This window comes from Melanostigma gelatinosum (assembly GCF_949748355.1).
Source record: "Melanostigma gelatinosum genome assembly, chromosome: 17".
Taxonomy (NCBI): Eukaryota; Metazoa; Chordata; class Actinopteri; order Perciformes; family Zoarcidae; genus Melanostigma; species Melanostigma gelatinosum.
Genome location: NC_136650.1, coordinates 15,103,976 through 15,124,086, shown reverse-complemented (window position 1 = coordinate 15,124,086; position 20,111 = coordinate 15,103,976). Strand labels below are relative to the sequence as shown.

The window sequence follows — 20,111 nt, the reverse complement described above, 5'->3', positions numbered from 1 at the left end:
CCTACTTCAAATACGTGTCTAAAGAGGTAGATCAAAACAAACTGCGGAGGAGGAGGAGGAGGAGGGGGGAAAAGGGTGGCGAGGGTGGTTTGGCAGGAAGGAAGCAGGGATTTAGGAGGTGTCGGGGATATTTTTAAGTATCACTTGTGCCCCCTCAGTTAAGCACGGTGTTAGGATGGCGCGCCCGTGTAGAGAGAAATGTTCGGGGGACTGAGGTATCAATGCGGGCTGGCGCTCAGTGGGGGCAGGGTGGGGTGCCTCAACAACCCCCCACCCCCTCAGCTGAGGTAGACGGCGTTCTATTGTGGAAGCATGGATACACTCGACTTTTGCCACAATCAACATATTTACATTCGGCATGAAGAGACAAATGAAATAAAATTGTATATTTACGTTTTGGATTCCTTTCCTCTTTTCCACACCACCCCCCTCCCCCAGTCAGGGTTAATTCAGTATTTTGTGTGCCTTTTCCGGCTACTTTCCCTGTTTGAACAACAAATTGGAACATCAAGTTACATTTGCGGGCAACAGAGAATGTCTTGTTTAAATCATTTTCTTATAGCGCAACAGAAAAAAGAAGAGTTATGCGTCCATCAGTGTGACTCCCCCTACCCTCACCATGCAGTGAAGGGCGTTAACATTGACTTAATGGCCTGGCTACAAGGGCCACTCCGAACTGACAAAGCTTGCATCTATGAAAATAAACCTAGTCGGGCTTGGACCTTGCAAAGACACCATCGTCAAGGTGGCGGCAGATGGCCTGGGAACAGAACAGACAAAAAAATGAAAAAAAAGATGCTCTGCTGACTGAAGGGCAGCTAGAGAGGAGACCATTACGGTCCACACTGCACTGCCCACGGCCCTCCTAGGAAGGCAAAAAGGACTTTTGACAAATTAAAGTACCATTACCAATAATGTCAATCCCAAAACTAAATGGCATTGCTGTAATTATGTACGGTTGGCGTTATTTGCATGTCTTCGATGTTTTGTACTTATTTTCAGAAAATGGTGGAACCCTCAGGGGAAAAAAACTGAGGTGATTTTCTCTCGATACTCCTGTCAGCCGCCAGCTGAGGGGGCGCCAACTCTTGCTCCGGGGCTTCTATGTACAAATAGACTTTATGTACAGGGTCATCTTAAGTCACACATACACATGAACAATGCCACCTAAAGCACCAGAGTTGAAGGCAAGGTCAGTTGGCAGCTGACCAAATTTTAAATTTTCTTAAAAAAATAAAAATGTTCAAAGACTATCAGCTTTATAAAGTATACAAAATACCACAAAAGCAAAATAAAAAAAGAAAGGAACATTTTTTTCATATATATAATCATTTTTTCTTCTGAGGTACTAGATCCTGAGGTAGTTAAGTAAAATGCATATTAAATTGGTTTTCCTGGGCAGCAGCAGTTCGGCACCGTTTCCCTAAGTGTCAGTCATGGCGCTGCCCTCACCTCTAAATATATATTCATCTATGTATATAGGTCTATCTATAAAATGCATCCAAATTTATAAAATGCCACTATCATTACAAGGGCAGGACGCCCAATATAATCCACCCTTTCAGGGGTCCTGTCCTGAAACAAGAATCTTTCCCCTAAACATGGCCCACCCAATTAGAGCCAACCCTCCCCCAAAATAACCCCCTGTTGGTCCACCCAGGACCTTGATAGCAATGCCTTTTTCTTCCCACAGAAAACTCATGAAAAAGCTTCATCAACCAATTAAACACGAAAAGAAAAGAAAAAAAAAGAAAAAAAAATCTGAAGTCAACCAAAACATCCTGTCAGGTTTGAAGTACCACACCAATGAGGCGATAAGCGGGGGATCCTTACTTCTTCTTTGTGATTCTAGTGTAAAAAGAGGACCAAAAAAAATTAAATTTCAACACACCCGTGGGGGGAGGAGGAGAGCGGTCGAGGGGTGCGTACATGTGAGGGCAGGTGACGTTGTTGGGAGCCCTCAGAAATACTTTCTCAGAGATGTACAGAGCTGAGGTGGGTGGAGGTTTGGAGGCGTGGGGCCTCTTTTTTTAGCCACACTTGAAAGTTCATCAAGTAAGACAAGAAGGGGTAGATGTTTGGTTGGGTTCTGATAACCTGTGACCCCCCCTGAGATGAGCGACCCCTCGTCTTCCTCTTCTCCTCCTGGACTCTGCTGCGTCGGTCTATCCGTCGAGTATTCTGGCAGATTCAGTCACCGTTCCTCCCGGTCCGCTGGCGCTTTACTTCCTGCGGGGCTGTGGCGGTTGGGCTCCAGATGTGGGTTTAGGCTGCTGCTGCCTCTTCACCTGGGCCAGGATCTCCTGGATCTTTCTCTGAGCCAGCTAGATGACATGAGAACATGTTAAAATCAGATCACAGCGAAGAGTGGTCAAATAAAGAGTCCTTTAAAACAAGATCTGATCATGATATCCTCAAGCGACGTCTTATGGTCAATACATAGTCTTCTCAGCATGTACAGGATAACAGTTGACTCTCTGTGCACCGAGTTTGCCCGAAAGCAGCTTACTGCATGACTTTTATACAAATGCAGAGCTGAAGAAAGACAACTTCTGATATGCCTCTGGAGAGTCAGACCATACATCTTCAACTCCTTTAGATAAAACCCACCTGGCATGCAAAGAAGTGTCCACTGATCTTGACTATAACCTGGTCATTCTCATCAGGCGTCTGGTCCCTGGGCACCACTACCTCTGCACAGGTCAGGTTCTGCAGCTCGTTTACCTGCAGCCACAAGAGATAATAGAAAAGTTACAACTTAAAGAGTAAAGAATTGGATCGTAAACACCACCATTTAATGATTCATTGTTCATTCGTTCGAACAAACTTCAAGTCAGTGCCAAGTTAGGTGTCCTTTTTACCGTTTTTCCCCCTTTCCCGATGACTCGTCCAGCAGCGAAGGAAGGAACCTTGATGTGAGCCTCCAGCTTCACTTCTTCCTTGGGTCCAAAGAAATTCTCTTCCTTCAGCTTGCCAAAGATGCGACACTGAGCCTGCAGCCAAACAGGCACAAATGTAGATTAATCATGGTGCACTGAAGAAAAAGAAAAAATAAGCCCAAGAAAAACATATTTCCATAGTGGAAGAGAGTTAATAATGTACAAATAAAAGCCTAAAAGAATATTCTGAGAGCAAAATAAGTCAAAGAGCTGCTAAACAACTGCTACCATCAATATTAACTAAGCGGCTCCCTTCTGTTATTTCTAAAATAGTGTTTTGGGTGTTTATATGACTGAAGAGGTACAACACCTTAAACTGAGCCTCTGGTGGTCCAGCGATGATCACCACCCTATGTGGTTTGGCACCCACATCTTCTGCAGGGGCAATCTGAAAGAGGGCAGGAGCCAGTATTAAATAAAACCATTAAAAAAAAAAAAAAAAAACAGCAACCGATCAGTCAAGGCAAGGACAACACGCAGACAGCCAGCATCGACACTTTATCATTGAGATTTCAAACTTCACTTCCTGCCCGTCACTCACCTTGATCGAGGCTCCGGCAAAGTGTGACAGCTGTTTGATGTGTTGACCCTGTTTTCCAATGATGGCTCCGACCGCAAGAGCAGGGATGAACAGGTGAACCGTCTCCGACTCCGGGTGTCCCTGCTGGGAGTAAACACTTAAATGCGACCAGGATTTCTCACAGACAGTAACTGCGGACTACTTGCGTCAGCCACCTATGCGCAAGTGCAGACAGTGGATCAAGCAAAAGCGGTTCCAACTCTTTAAGCTACGTTTGAGCTCATGCTCTAGTAGGAATTTCTGAAAGAGAGCGCATTGTATGTTCCAACATCTTAGAGTTTTTAATCCGTTCTACCGCTCAAAACGAAACTGAGAATGTTTTTATACATAAAACACAGTATGCCACAGGTATGACGAGTAATCCGTCTGAAAAATAAACAGGTTGAATGTGGCATTTGGATATTGAGTCCCATGTTTTTCATCAGAGAAGACTGTATTTACAGATACCTTGTTGCCAAATGCTCCACCACATCACTTGTGTTTTAGTGTGCGTGATTGACTCGAGCGCTGGAAGGGGAGGTGGTTTGGATCGTCCGAAAGGGACAACAAGTAGCACTGATGATTTTGGATCAAGCCCAATATTCCAGTCAACATGTCAGCTGAGGGTACACTAATAACTTGCTTTGGCAGCCTCCAAATCTGGAGAAGGGCTTTTAGTGCTGAGAATGTGCCGTTTGAAAAACATTTCCCGTTCCAAAAACCTAATTGTAATGCAGCATTTTTTGCAGAAATAACACTGTGGGGATCTTAACTAGTAATGAACACTAATGTTGCCCTCCAGGATTTAAGTTTCACATGCACAAAGATTAGGGCCTTCCTGGCTGCTCGCTGACAGCATAGAGGCCCAAAATGGCACCTCACCCCCATGAGGACTGCACTAAAGGAAAAAAGAAACATGACGCCGAGTTGCTAAAGACTAAATGCTTTTTAATTAATTGTAGTAAAATAGAGTTTAAAATGGAAAAACGCAGCCAGTCCTGGGTTTGAAAGGGTAGCGTATGGGGCAAACCACCGTGCCGTATTCGACAAGGAGACAGTCACTTACCCCAAATGACGGGCATCCACCGTGGGCTCCCGGAGGAGGGATACTGGACATGGAGTGACCCATGCCTGGTGATCCACTGGGGAACAAACCCAAAGCGTTCAGATTCAAGCCTGGAATCAGGTTGGACTGGAGCTGGAGTGAAATGAAAACATTTCCATTAACACACTTCAGGTTGTGTCAACACAACGAAGCAATTATATTTGTATTTTTCTTTATAAAAAAAACACAAGTGAGGACTTCAGATAAGAAATAAAAACAAAATCAAGCAGCATCGGCTTGATTTGAGCAGGTATGTTCGTAAACCAAATATCAGCCCATCCTTCCATGTTCTTGATGCATTTTCTGTTGAAAATCTTACATTTATTATGTCCATTTTGTTAACAGCATGCATGCTGCTGTGTAATAAGCTTTATTTGCATAATTATAATTATCAAATAGAAATGCTTACATTCATAGCAGCCATGTCACTCTCGTACGACTCCCTGATCTTCTTCATCAGCTCCTCCTCGGCTCTTGCACATGCCTCGATGGTGCCCTTCACTGTGATGGTCCGCTCTGGGTTGTACATAGTCAAGTCCTGGAGACTGAACGTAAAAATGGAGGGGGAGAAGTGACATGAGAACAATGGTGTCAGACTAAATTCTGACGGCATGACATGCGTCTTTAATGCAGTATATGCTTTGGTAAGTGGCACTTTTATGAATGGGCCGCCAAGACCACAAATAGTCCATAAAAAGAGCCATCAGTGAACTGTGAGTGCATCAAACAGTCTTACGCCGAGATTGTGATCTTGGTCCCTGTGTCCTCCTCGATTTTCTTCAGGTTGCGCCCTTCCTTTCCAATTAACCGTCCTACAAAGTTGTTGTGTGCGAGTATCTTCAGTGGGATCTCCTCAGTGCTGCACAAGACAGACGGGTTGTTTAGTTTAATGCTCCTACAACATTCAGGTCAGACCTGTCCTACAAATGTCGGTTTTATCTACAGCATCTTACGGGACATTTTTCACATTCTACACACAGGCTGTGCAACCTGCAATCAATCCATCCACCAATTATGCCACAGACAGCTGTCCACATCATGCCTACATTACCATTTCAGAACATGCATAACAATCTTTTTTGACTCGATTGTAACACATGGAAAAATGACTGATGGCATTTTAAGAAAGAGGAATTTCAATAGACAAAATGACAATTACATAAATTTCACAAGTTTATAAGAGACACAAAAATAGTAAGAATTAGGTTGAACGAAGACAAATATTCTCTCTCATTTTGTTTGGGGGCAAACTCACAACTTAGTGTCGAGGGCTTCCTTCTGCATGATCTCCATGATTGTTGTACAAGCGTTCGAACAACCTTCAGGGGTGGAGTGAATTGTGATGGGCTTCTCTGCTGCACCTGCATTTTCTTTCCTATGGATGTCAATCCTGGAGTAATGGCAAGGTAGAATTATTTGTACAGCACCTTACAATAACAAGGCAAGACAAAGCATAAGACAGGAAGGCATTAAGATGATATAAAAGAAATGGAAGCAATACAAAAATAAAAAAAGACTCCCAAATTGACTTTAAAAGTATTCAAATAGAAGTCAGACAAACTTACGGTAAATAGAATCAGTTAAACTATAAGTTCACAGTTATCCTGGTCAAAGTTAAGACTCGAGCAGCTACGTTCCATGACTACAGCAAGATTGTCGAGCAAGGTTTGTGGTCTTTGATGTTTGCAATTGAAGGTGCACACTGATTCTTTAAATCATTCTTCTTTGGGTCCAGAAAACAAATACTTCCGTATAATCTTCAGAGGTGCCAAGATGTTCTCCAGTTAAATGATCATTGCACAATCTCAGGGCTTGAATAGCACCAGTCACCTGTTGCGATGGCTATGAAATCTGTGTGATATTTTGTCATTTTCCATAATCTGCGCTAGTGGGAGGCTGGAAATGTCTAACAGAAGAGGCTCAAGAATGGAGCCCTGGGGAACTCCACATCATATTTTGTAATGCTCAGATGTGCAATGACTGATGGACAAAAAAATAGTCCCTGTCCTTCAAATAAGCAGTGAACTAAACTGGTTTGAATCCTGAGTCCTACACGGTTTGCCGGCCTATCTAGTAATATGTTGTGATTGAGCGCGTTGAATGCAGAAATTATGTCAAATGACACTTAGACTGAAACTTTTCCACTATGTGTGTTTCGGTGAATGTCATTTAACAAGAGCAGTCTCAGTGCTGTGGTCAAAATTAGAAAACTAGAAAAAATCTTTTCAATTATTTTATTGAAAAATGGGAGTTTTGATATGGGCCTCTAATTGTTCATTAGTTGTCTAGATTGTATAAGAGTGGCTTAATAACTGCAGTTTCAGGGCCTGTGGGAAATATTGCACAATTTCTTCCAATGCTATATGTTTGACGGGATCAAATCGTGTCAGGCTACTTGAAATGGACACAAGGACAATACATGGTGGGCAAAAGTTCAGGGGCTACTAACACAGCAGGGATTGTCAGACTGTCAACAGCAGCTAATACAATAACTGCATGTGCATTATTGTTTTTGGCATTAATGTCAGATATTATAAATGCACGGCCTCTTATTACATGTCATTATGAACCTGGAAATTTGGTTTCAGACTCCTGCGTTCAGCTTTTAGACACTTGAATTTTGACAAGCGTGGCATTTCTCCATAGTGCCGACTGGTTTCGTATAATTCCTGACCTCCGTGTACGTACTTTGAGTGGGTCTGTTTGGTGATGTTGCGAATGGTGGCACCTTCCTTGCCAATAATTGCCCCTACAAACTGCGTGGGAACCAGTATGCGCAGCGGAATGTCCGACTGCATTTTGGGCCGGGCGCCCAGACTTGGAGAGCCGGAGCGAGAGGTTCCACGGGCGTTATAGCCTCTCCTGCCCCCCGCTGAAGGACCCTCCGGTGCCGCCGTCTCATCTGGGATAAACGACACTTTCAAGGCATAGTTCTCCATCATAGATTCGTTCAGCTTCTCCAATGCCCTGTGGAGCATACAGAGATGTCAGTCTCGAAAACTCTGGATAGACTCTGTGCAGGTATGATTTAACACAGGAAGGTTTTTAGACGTGAATCATGACAGGAAATGCTCTGAATGGCCAAACTAATTTCTGGAATCCACAAAGCGTCAGGTTGGATTTCTTGGATCAGTTCTCGTGAGCTACGAGAAATTCACCCTCAAGAGAGCATTCCCCCAAGCCTGCCTCATCAGCCTCAAGAATTTGTAGTGAAACAATCAATTATGCCTGAGAATCCTACAACCGCTCGTGCAGAGAACAACATTGTAGTGTGACTCATGTACACCAGGGGGCACCAGATGGCTAATTTAACCCCCCCCCCACACACACACACACTCCCTCTCCAGCACATACACCCCCCTCCCCCCCATCACTGCATGTCAAATTAAACATGACTGGTTTTTTGGAAGGATGAAATCAGGTGCACTGTAAGAACACCAGACAGAGGAGCTCGATGTCATTTCCAACAGAGAATGCTAGCTAAAAAAAAAACCCCATCAAGACAGATGAGCTGGCGGTTAATGATGTGTATACACTGCATGTATGAGTGTGTACTCACAGCCTGGCCTGGTCCTTGGCTCCATATCGAACGTTGACTACTGCAGTCTCTGTGTCAGTGTTGACTGTGGGCGAACACGGCAGAGTCAATCGACACATTCAATGGCACTGACACAATCTACCAACATGGGCTACTTTTACATGGTTACACAGTAACGCAATAAATCCTTCAGAAATTGTAATGATGCATTATACAAGTATTTTACAGTTTTACTGAAGCATGTCACACAAATTCTGAATGCAGTATAAAAAGAGGAGAGTTGAAGCAAGGTGGTGGAATTACATTTTAAGCAAAAATAAAGAAGTATTTTTTTCTACCTTGTTCACAGCTCTCTACTGCACCATACTGAGCAAGCATACCATCCAAAACCTGGGAGAAAGAGAAAGAGAAGCCACGGTTAACTCAGACCTTTGACCAGAAGCGGTTCGTGAGCAGAAGCTCATTTGTAGGAACCAGCCCAGCTCACGACCAGGACACAGGCCATTAACTCTGAACCCCAGAGTTTAATGTCGAGTTAGGTGGATACATTTGCTACCTTCTTGTAAAAGCCTGTCTCCCTCAAATTATGACTCTCCCCTCCGGTAACTTGCATGGCGCTCCAAGTGCAGGATGAGTTTTATGACATCTTTTTAAAAAGTACTCATTATTCATAGTAAAACAACTTTCTAAAAATTTTTTTTATAAAAATTAAACACAATCAAATTTAAGATTTATGAGCAGCCCGCTATTCGTCACACAATATACATCGATTTTTATTAACCATGTCAAACCAAAAAAAAGGATGCTTTTACAAAAGGTATTCAAAATATACATTTTTTTAAACATTATTTTTTTTTGCTTTATTAAAAACGCATTCAAAAGAAAGCCACACCAAGCTGGCCCCCTGCCCAAATCTGGAGTCCACAGGATTTCAATTCATAGATGTGATCAAAATGTGGGCGAGAGGGGGAGCGAGGGTCCTAAACTAAGCTAAGCTAAGACATCCGACCATGGTAAGTAAAATCCAAGGCCACACCCCCAAGAGCTCAACCCCACTTTCTAGCCAACCAGAAAGCGTCCCTGTCCCCGCCCCCCACCCCCACACTCCGCCAACCCACCAACCATGCAACATCCCGCCTCCCTGCCATCTCTGCTCCCCGTCGTTGGCTGCTTTTGCGCTCGATACGAGTTCCCTGAAGCCAAACAGTTGATGGCTGCTGGCTGGATGCCTCGCCCGACCGGCTACCGAGCACAGCCAATGGGCATCCAGGCCATTCAGGAAAGGGTGGGGTGCATTCCAGCAGGAAGCAGTGGCTGGGGGAGGGGTGCGAGTTCATGCTACACATTCTGTGAATCGGTGCACATGGAAGGGAAGGGGAAGCAGTCCAGGCCCACCCACCCACTACAGCTTGCGAAACACTCTACTATGCGCAACACTATTCTCTCGCTGCAGGGCTACGCACACCATGACCCATTGTCTTATCTACCTGATACATACATACATACATACATACATACATACATACATACAAGGCCTTTGCAGCAAAAGAGCCCATTCTTCTAACCCCTCCCCCCCCCCTCTGGGGAGAGAAACCCCCATGTCACCTTTCGAGACAGCCAACAGCTCGCTCGCTACATACTAGGAACATGGGTGGATCTGGAGCTGCAGTTGAGGGACATGCGTAGGCAAAGCGAGCCCACCATTACAAAACACTGAGCCGGTCCGCAGCCATTTGATCACACTGAGTGAATCAGGCTGAAATCTAAAGCCATGCGTTGACTTTACCATTTACAATATTGAAACAAAACTCTCATTAGCCTTCCATAGTCTTTATGGAGCGGAAAATTAAAACTGAACAAAGCGACAGCCACACGCTATCTGAGCTAAACCTCTGCAGAGGGAAGAGGAAAAAAAAACAACAACTAGTCATGTAAAGCTGTGTTACTGCCACATGAGATTCCACATGGAGGTCAACAATGAGATCTCGAGTTTGACACATGATTTAAAACAAGAAATAATAAGCTACAGTCAAATTTCTCATACAACTTTAAAAATGTTGAAACTAAAGTCCAGATAAATGTACGCGTGGCCAGTCGACAGTGTGTAATCAGAGTACAATGTGTAACAGACACTGAATACCAAACATTTTCAAATGAAACGCTGATCACATGCAGAGAAAGAGAGACATGCAATGCACAGACACACACCAGTGTTGCTCAACACTCTTTCAATCAGGCAGTGGCCTAGAAATCGGACCACATTACAGCTCATAATTAATTTTTATATTATTCATTTTTACGTGACATCTTTTTGCCCGTTAACCCTGAATGTAATACAAAAGTAGATTGCATTTAAGAGGCAATCTGAAAACGTTTTCATTTAAATAAATGTGAATTCACCATCTCAGAAGGAAGTAACAACAGTGGCGGAGCATAAGGCCACTGATGAAAGTATTGCTCTTTGTATACCATTTGAAGCATTACGAACTGTGAGTCAGTGGCGACATTCATGGCAAAAAGAAATGCTGCATTACAGCTTTCTCTATTGTATGCGCACAATTCGGAAAACTTGACGCTCATACATCAACAAAAATACTCAAAACTGCTGAACTCTAAACACAATTCTTTGGTTTTCAATCAAATAGAAAATGAAAACCAACCAGGACCTTTACTGCTTCAACTCATATCCTCTGTAGAACCCCGACAGAACATCCAATGAACCCATCTGAGTTCTGCTAATGCAACCGATGGCAGTCTTGCCTCATCAATTCAGACACGTTTTTCTAATGAATTTGTCAGACAATATGTGGGTGTATTTTAGCCTAAAATACCAAAGGGTCAGCTCCAAGCTTAATCCAAGACAAATCATTTGTGCAGTTGCCTGTGTTGGAATAGTTGTGTGTAAAACCATCAGTTTGGAAAGGATTCACTGTACGTTGTGAATTTTTATTTAAATTTTTTGTCTGTGTGTGACCTCTGTCAAAGTTGTTTGCATACGAGTTTTGCTAGTAGACAACAAAATGGGCATATTTAAAACACTTGGACAATTTTAATGAGATACAGTACAATAAATCAGAAACAAGTACTTCATGCTTTTAGTTAACAGTGTCAGGAGGATTCCGTAATTTGAGGTAAAGGATTCCATAATCGTTAGTTTTACCATGATAGATTCCTTGTAATATATTCTTGGACACCATGAACTAGGTCCTTAAATTGGCATACAGTTAAATCTTTACAGAATCTAAACTTTTTTCAACTAAGTCAACTGAGATTTCTTAAGTCAATTGATAATGCTATGCTTTTCCCCATAAACTTATGAGCAGATCTCTGGTAAGCACAATGTTTAAAGTCGTACTCTTGTGTGATTCTCTGTGGAGAAACTCAGTTGTAATTGACGAAGAATTTCTTTGGTTGCTGACAGCCCTAATTTGGTGTTTTATTGCATGCATTGCACTCAATTGTACAGGTGCTTATATTTTCTCCACCCTCTACACGTTAAGGAAACACTGAAATATGTACCTCTTCATCATAAAATTCTCTTTTTTTTTTTTTTTAATGTCTTGCATTTCCAGACTAATTTTGTTAATTAGGCACACAAACAAAACCAACTAAAATTGAGGTAGATCATAAAAAAAATTTGTATAAATATCCCAAAAACCATATACGGATTATCAGACTTGGGCTGGGCACGGGGCCGCGTCAATCCGCTTTCCCATGAATGTTCACAACTCCTCAAACTAATAAAAAGGCACATCTTTTTTCTTTCAAGAAAAACAGTGTGGAAAGGCATTCTCTTTCAAACTACCAAATGTGATCAGTGTTGAAAACACCGTGACCCAGCAATTAATTCATGTTTAACGTTTTAATAAGCGCATCAGCTTTTTCACAATGCTTTAGAAACATTAGTAGGTAGCTAATACATGTGGCAATATGATGCTGGTAAGATCATGTAACTGCTTAAAGTTTCCTTACATGCCTAACCCAGCCAAACCACATGGAGACCCTACTCTTTAAATTCTTCCATTGTCCTTGTTTAGCAAACTGCGACCACCTATTCTGGCTTCCACAAGTTTCTGTGCCGCTAAATTATAAAAATTCAACCTTTAAATCCTCACCACGGATTACTGATGATATTTGTAATACTTTCTGGTCTACCAATCACAGATCCAGCCACTGGTCATAGCGTGTTCCACTGGCTTGGGCTTGTAGCCGTGTTCAAACGGATCATGAAGCGCAGGCTCAATTGAAACCCGAAAGGGAGACGAGGTGACTCCAGAGGCCACTAAATGAGAGCCCACTTGGGCTGCCCGATTGGTACCCCGCCCTGGAAGCAGTTAGCAGCCTGTTAGCACTCACCTCCCACTGCATGTGAGGCGGGATGTTCCTGATCTGCAGCTTACAGCTCCTGGAGAGAGAACAAGGAAGGAAAAGGGTGGGGGGTGGATAGAGGAAGAGGGAGAGAAAAGAAATTGATGGAGGAAGATGGGAATGACGATGGGAGGGGAGAGAGAGAGATCGTTAGTTGCTGACAATACCAAGAGTACAATGACACAAAATGTTAATTAAAACAACAAAAACACAGTAGGACTTCATTCTCTCCACCATCTAGCAAGAGAGAGACCAGGGTGGAGAAGCTGCAGATATAACTTCTGCTTTAATTTCATTCACAACCCAGCAGGTGCACTGAGACACCCAGAGGAAAAACGTGGGAGGACGTGATGGAGAAAAAGTGGACAAAGGGGAGATTTGGAATCACCACTGGGTGGCCTAAATTGAGTTGTGGGCACTCAAAATTAAAATTACCCCTAAAAACACACCATGCCCTTTATCCCAAATCACCAATTGTGTCACAGAGGGTGCGAAGAACGAGATAGGGAAGAGAAGCAGGATTGTGAAGCGGCAGAAAGAAATATCATCAAGAGGAACGCAGAGGGAGGGGGGGGAAAAATGATTGGAAAGGTGACGACGCATCTGAATGTGTTGTATACACAGTTCGAGGCAAGCGCGTGTCCTGTAGCATTGCATAATGAGGATTCAACCACTGCAAGGTTCAGGCCCACTACCCCCCCCCCCTCCCTTCTAAAATAGACGCTTCACCAGGAACATCCAGCTGTTGTATCAAAAACGGGGGAAGGGAGGGAGTGGTGCTGCAGGTGCCCAACGGAACCCAAAAGGGAAACGCCGCTAGCCGCGTCACACTAAATGGGGGAGAATCTAAATTGCGTGCTTGTTCATAGACTGTGTGCATACAGCAGAAGCAAGCGGAGACTAGCCGTCACAATGGTGCTGCTGTGCTCCGGCACCAGAAACAACAGGGACAGAAAACCCCAATTCATCCTTTTTTTTTTTTAAGCTGGAAAGGTCCCCAAATTGAGTTGCACGTTGTGTACACAGCAGCACGGGTGTACTGGCTGTGAGTGGAGGCCACGCAGACAATGAAACTTGCCGATCAATGAGTCACAGAGTTTCGCAAGTGTCCGCATGCGTGCGGACGTTGTATAAAATGTGAGAAAAGTGCAGGCCCACTCCAAAGTTCACCGCCTGTTGATACGCAGAGATCTAAAGGAACAAAATGTACACATGGCCGGGAGCTGAAGCGTGAACACGCTCACAATATGGAATCACAAACCCTGCACCCCCCCCCCCCCAACCCATTTCCACACCAGCCTTACGCTCACATACCCGATACACGTGCAGCTAATTTAAGCTATACCGTGTTTACACATTATTTCCCGTCTGTGTAAAAACGTTAAGGTATAGGTGGTACTACACACATAGCTTGTTCTCTTCTTCAAGCTCCACCGAGCTGTTAAAAGACTTGGAAATGCAGCTCATCCACTTGTACAAGCGGCCCCACCGCTGTTGGTTGGTTTTGAATCTGCTGTGTAGCATTTGTAAACTCACATTTTGCGCCTCAAATTTAACAAAAAGCTTTTTTTGACAGTATTTTTTTAAAGTACACACCAGCTCATCCACGCAGTAAAAACGTACTGCACATGTGCAACAAGGGCCGCGGCAGTTGAAATTCCTCAGCTTAGCCACCACGACCATAATCACGCGAAAGCAGCTCAACTATACATCTAATTTTGAGACGTTAGGAAACTCTTAATTCTAAATGGGCAAATTATAAAGAAAATTCCCAAATAACTTTCAAGAGGAATTCCAGCCCTTTCCGGCCCATGGTGCCATTCCTGGCTGATCCGGCCCCCTCTCCCCACACATTCTGTATGCTCTGCATTGCGGTGGGAACGCCATGCGAGATGTGCAAATTCACCAAGCACTTCCAGTCGGATTAACCTATAGCTTCACACACAGAAGAAGTCAGCCAGGGTATTGGGTGGGGTGGGGGTTGGGGAGGTATACATTCCCTAGTCCAAGCCTTTGATTTGGGGAGGGGGGGAGGTGTGTGTGAGTGGGGTGTGGTGTTTGGGGGGGGAGGCTAGCCCTGTTTCAGGCAAGAGTAACAAGGGCCCTCTCTGCCCTGTGGGGGTGGGGCCCTGTTGCCATGGACACGGACAAGTCCACTGACAGGAACATGTAGAGCGGGGTTAAAAGTGGGAGGGGGAGGGAAGGAGGGGAGTGCCAGGAGTGACTGGGGTTGGCTCGTCATGTTATGGCCTGGAGGAGGCCGGGCTCCTTATTTACTTAACAGACGTAAAAAAAAAAAAAAATGTAAAAGACTATCTTCTACATGTTCGCCCGCTTCATTCGCTGCCCAGCTGAGACCTACGGGCCTGCACTGTGGACATCACACACACGCATAAAAAAAATAAAAGAAAACAGGAGGATTTACAAGTCAAGCACCTTGAGACTTCACTACATCTGTATTCCCCTCGATTTCTTAATCACACTGACACAGTCAACACCATCAGGGACGGTGTGGGACACATGAGACCCGAACTCAACGCCCATCCATTGACTGTTCAGTATGCAGAGGTTCTGAATGACTAAACTCTACACACGCTTGTTTTCGCCGCCCTCTGATAGGCCTTATATGCACACATAAGCTAACTTCAACATCTACATTTGGATAGCTTGGAATTCCCTCAGAGAATTCAAATGAGTTGAATATCAGTGAGAAATCCACTCATCTGCAAACCCCGATACACATTTGTGTCTACCTCGCAGCTACACAAAAATACAATATACATCTAAGAGATTCAAAATGGCAGTGTCATTCTGATTTGAGCCTTGCAGGAGGGCGAGTTAAGGATCCTTTGCTCGTAGTCTGGTAAAACAAGGGGCCACATTCATAATTCTCTGGCACCCCAAGTCTCCGTCCCAAAACCCAGTTTTTGCAGGTGGGGCCCCAGACCCAATGACCCAGAATTCTTTTAATAAGAGACTAGACATTTCTACCAACAGCACTGATACGATCTACACTTCTGTTTAAAAGAGAAATAAAATATATATATATATCTATATATATATATATATATATATATATATATATATATATATATTATTGTATTGCATTTTGATACAATATTATTGTAGTGAATAAGGAGCATCATCTGACCCAGGATGTCAAGTCAAGAGTGTACACAATAATGACACCACTGAAACTCAGTTTGGCTTACAATTAAGGACTACACTAAATATTTGGAGTCAAATATTACAAAATAAACGATATTAAACACATTTTTGTAAAAAGATGGGTCAACGGTGAAAATATAATTGTCATTTCAAGGAGCTCTGGTCAATTGAGTAAAATATAGCAGTTTTAACTGAAATGTAAATACACCTGCATGATTCTAATTAATACTTGGTTTCATATTGCACAATCAACATGCATTCTTAGGAGAAAAAAAAGAAGCTCCAAATGTTGTCAAAACGAGTGGGTGTCATATTTACATGCCAGATTTATAAAAAAAATTTAAAAAACACACAAACGTTACAGAAGCTGGGCAGTGAAATGTATATGTCCATAAGATGGCTGAAAGGTTGAATAACTAAATACTATTAATACAATGGATCTGTGGACGTGTGTATTTAACTATTTTATTTTATTGTTGTTACTGAACACAGAATATGTTTTATAGGAACATCTTATGTAACTATATGTTTTTATAGTCCACATCCAAAACTAAATCAGAGGAAGGTACATCTGGACCGTTTGATGACATGATTTATTTTGCCCAACATGAATCACCACACCACATGTCATCTTCATGACCACCAAACTGTAGCCATCTGCCTTGATCTGCGTCTGCTGTAGCACTTCCCCTTGCTGATGGGTTCAGAGGTTAAGCCACGGTGATTGGCCGAGCCCCCAGTTGATATTTGCAGGTCGGAATGCAAAAGAGGGGCCTCGGTGTACGTGTGCGTGTGCGTAGCCTATACTCAGAATACTGTTCCCATTGACTACTGCCATGTCCCACGTTGTAAAGGGAGGGCACGTTTTACTTTTTTGGAGTGTGGCTGAAACTCGACTCTGTTGCTGCCATAGCCACCACAGCAGGCTGCACTGAAAAGACAGCAACCTCGCCATTTTTGTTTCCTAATGAGGAACATTTGGAGGGACCTCTTACGATTTTACGCACAACTCCCCCTCCCCCCCATGTAACTCACCTGGTTTATTTATCCAAGATGCATTTTCGAACAACAGCCGGTCAAGCTGCCAGGGTAAGCGTGACGTGACGTCCAGGTGGAAAATACATTTCACGTAAAGGCGTCAGAAATTTCCTGCTTGATCCTTTTTCCAACTCTACGCACTTTTCTAGAATTTATGTCACGTATAATCGCCTAAAAGACTTCACCTTTCATCTCGTATTTCTGCTTTTCAGATGCATTCGGCGTAAAACAGCAAATGATTCAGTCAAACTTAAATAAAAGAGGTTAAACCGTGCATATTACGTGTTGTGCTTATTATAAACCATTACACCAATTACCAAGCCAGAGCCATTTTAATTCAATTCAAGGGACGGATTAATTATGACAGAATTGCGTCACCACCAAAAAATACGCACACAATGCCAACAAAAGCTCCGGTATTTTACGTCCTCTGCACAGAATTACGTTAGAAAATGTTTACAGTGTGGGGTTGTCATTCAAAGACAAGCGACTGGGTCCAACTCTGAAACTAAGGTTTATTTTTTGTGATTTGATCCCCAAACCGCCCATTCCACTCGTGTGTGGGAGTCCATCTCATGCAACAGCAGCACAATGTGCAGAGGAGGGCGGAAGCGCGGGGCAGGCAGGGAGAATGACGGGCAGATCCTTCTCAAATGGACGACTCCAGAAGGCCTGTGCGCCTCGAATCCAGCCTGCACTCATTTCAAACCGGCACAAATCGGGCTTTTACTCATCGCCCCTGAAGCTGGAGCTCAAGATATTTTACTGTACGTATACAAAAAAACACTAGTGGGTGGGCGAGCGAGAAAATACAGGCAGTCGCTCGCTAAACCCAAGCATAATAGAGTTTAAGGAGCAGCAGCCTAGTCATGGCGAGAGGAGGAGTAGGCTCCAGCACCATACGCCCCTTTCATTTGACCCCCAGAGCATTCAGAAGAAGAAGACACCTCATTTAACCAAAATACTGAATTACAACATCAAAATACATTTAGGGCAAATATCACTTGGTAAAAATGAAAAGCCTCTTGAAGAAAATAGTTAAGAGGAATAAAAAAAATAAACAGTAGCTCCCACTAGTTGAACCAAGAAGCACTGACCTATATATATTAAATACAAATAAACCTCAACCTACCTTTGACGTTTAGGGACCGAGTGCTCCACTTCGAGAACTTTCCCATGAAGTTCAACTTTACCTAAAAAAACAAAACAGAACTATTAGTGTCATTGAATCATTTGACCTCCTCTCGGGCCATTTAGGGTCAGTGTTTACGACTTATTTCGTGCAGGGGCCTAAAAACCTGAACAGGCACATACGTACACATGGCAACGTGCTGAATATTTACAGCTTACTGGCATTGCTGAAAGTGTGCGAGCCACGCACGAGCACACAGGCACTAGCACAATACGTAAAAGTATACGATACACATTTTTTTTTTTTTTTTACGTGTCCGGTCACGAGCAGACGTAACTTTGATTTAATAACAAACCATGAGGCGAGGTGGATATATACACAACAACACAAATGACCGTGTGGCTCAGATAGTTGGCCTACTATTTGACGAACACAATTAAACCACCTGGTGTGTCAGCATGGGCGAAAAATGGCTTCACAACGCAAGGGAGTTGTGGCCACCGGAGGAGGCCTTTAGTTTGAAACCTGCTTAAGAGTGGAAGTTCAAATTGAAGCTGATGAAAGCAGCAACGCACATACGGCCTCTGCTCCCATATGTTGCCCAAAGTGGGCCGTGTGATGAAGCCCACAATGAGGTTCACATTAACTGCGTTCGCATAGCAGCGTCCACAGCCTGTGCGCCTCACTGCCCTGAACGGTACGTAACGGGAAAAGCCCTTGGTACCATCTCTCATCCTCGTGCTTACTCGACCATTTTATCAAGGAAATTACAAGAGCAGAATTTCACTCAAACACAGTGGCAGCTTTTTTTGTGTGAGCCCACAGTGTCAAAAGGCCAAGTAAAGGTTGTGTGCGAGAAGGAGACACTTGGTTACACACACACACACACACACACACACACTACAGGACGAAAGTAAAGGCAATCTTCACACAATTGCAGCAGTTCGTGCGTCTTTCCAAATGCCACTTTTGGCCAACAACAAAAACATGTTCTCACCTGAAAGAACATCGATGGCCTTCATTGCAGCTTTCTCGTCTGGGCAATCCACAAACGCATAGCCATTTTTGACGAGAACCGGACTATTGTGCGGAATCTTCCACTGATCAAAGATAGCTTCGAAGTCCTCCTCGCTCGCCTCAGCGCTCACGTTGCCAATGTATAGCTTATTCATGTTCTGCGCCGAAAAAGGGGGACAATCTTCACGCTGAGGGAGAGATAGTTAGTTGCTCTCGCGGATGTGCAGTGTTTTTAGAGTAGCCCAAATCGCCGTTACTTCTACGGAGCGGCTGTGGCGTGCTTCCCGGTCGTTCAAGCCACAGATAGATTTAAACTGGCAGCCTCACGGTGCGTTCGCTCTCCCCTCGCCCGTCTGTCTCTATCGCGCAATAAATAAATGCTCAATTATTAATCTCGTGTCTCCAAACGATCGCGGGCTGGGTGAAAAGGAGGAGAAACTACTTTGTGTCTTCCTCCAAACCCCTTTGGCAAAGAGACAGAGTATGTCACACACGGTAAGGCTGGCGCCCGCCTCTACGTCTAGAGCCTAGAATAAGAAGAAGAAGAAGGAGATGGGTTGAAAAAAAAATCCTCCGCTATTCCGGCGTTTTTTTTTTTTTTTTTTTGAATGAGCCACGTGTTCAAACTACAAATCAGCCCACACGTGAGGAATCCCAATTGCTCAATTAAGTGTTTGGGATTGGGGAAAATTGCACGGGAATCTGGGGTGGGGACAGCAGAGGGGAGTGGATAAAAAAAGGAGGGGAAGAGTGGATTGGTGTTGGGAAAAACCTGGCAAGTTATGTGCGTAAAGGGATTCCGTGAGAACCCAGTGTATAGTTTCTAGAATCACATTCGTATGCCTTTCTCTGCAAAGCCTGGCCTCTCATTGGTCGGTTGAGGAATAGTAAAACGACAGTGCGCTAAGTGCACGCCCATAGCAGGAACGACGCTGATATTGCGGGTCCTTGTGTGCTCACGGCCGTGTTAAAGTGCGCTGTGCTGATGACACAGGAGGAAGGGCCATTCATAAATGATGTTGCACTATATTGTTAAATTGCGCGCCGGACACATTTCATTTTAAGAAAACTTGACTGGGGAGTGCCCTGCGCCGCTCCTCGGGTCTTATGCGTAAGCGAAGGGAGTGACACGTACTACTATCCACATGACGGCATCCATCTTCCCCAGCTAGAGTGGAGGCATGCCCTCCCTGATCCACGACTCAAAGTCCAGCAGCAGGCCCGATTTGCCCGTGGCCACACACAAT

General features: G+C 43.9%; 1 protein-coding gene across 2 annotated transcripts; it reads right to left on the bottom strand.

The window, feature by feature from the left end:
- Positions 1 to 34: 34 nt before the first annotated feature.
- Positions 35 to 19,331, bottom strand: igf2bp3 (insulin-like growth factor 2 mRNA binding protein 3). Of its 2 annotated transcripts, none has more exons than XM_079288302.1 (15): positions 18,845 to 19,331; positions 17,848 to 17,908; positions 12,498 to 12,546; positions 8,480 to 8,531; positions 8,163 to 8,226; positions 7,292 to 7,570; positions 5,859 to 5,993; positions 5,340 to 5,462; positions 5,013 to 5,148; positions 4,565 to 4,696; positions 3,481 to 3,603; positions 3,250 to 3,327; positions 2,862 to 2,993; positions 2,611 to 2,724; positions 35 to 2,324 (listed from the first exon to the last, which is right to left on the bottom strand). In XM_079288302.1, exons 1-15 carry the CDS (start codon positions 19,017 to 19,019, stop codon positions 2,223 to 2,225), a joined length of 1,755 nt encoding a protein of 584 aa, XP_079144428.1. In that variant the 5' UTR covers positions 19,020 to 19,331; the 3' UTR covers positions 35 to 2,222. The 2 variants fall into 2 exon arrangements, with proteins under 2 accessions (XP_079144428.1, XP_079144429.1); XM_079288303.1 differs by having other exon boundaries at positions 3,481 to 3,600.
- Positions 19,332 to 20,111: the final 780 nt, after the last annotated feature.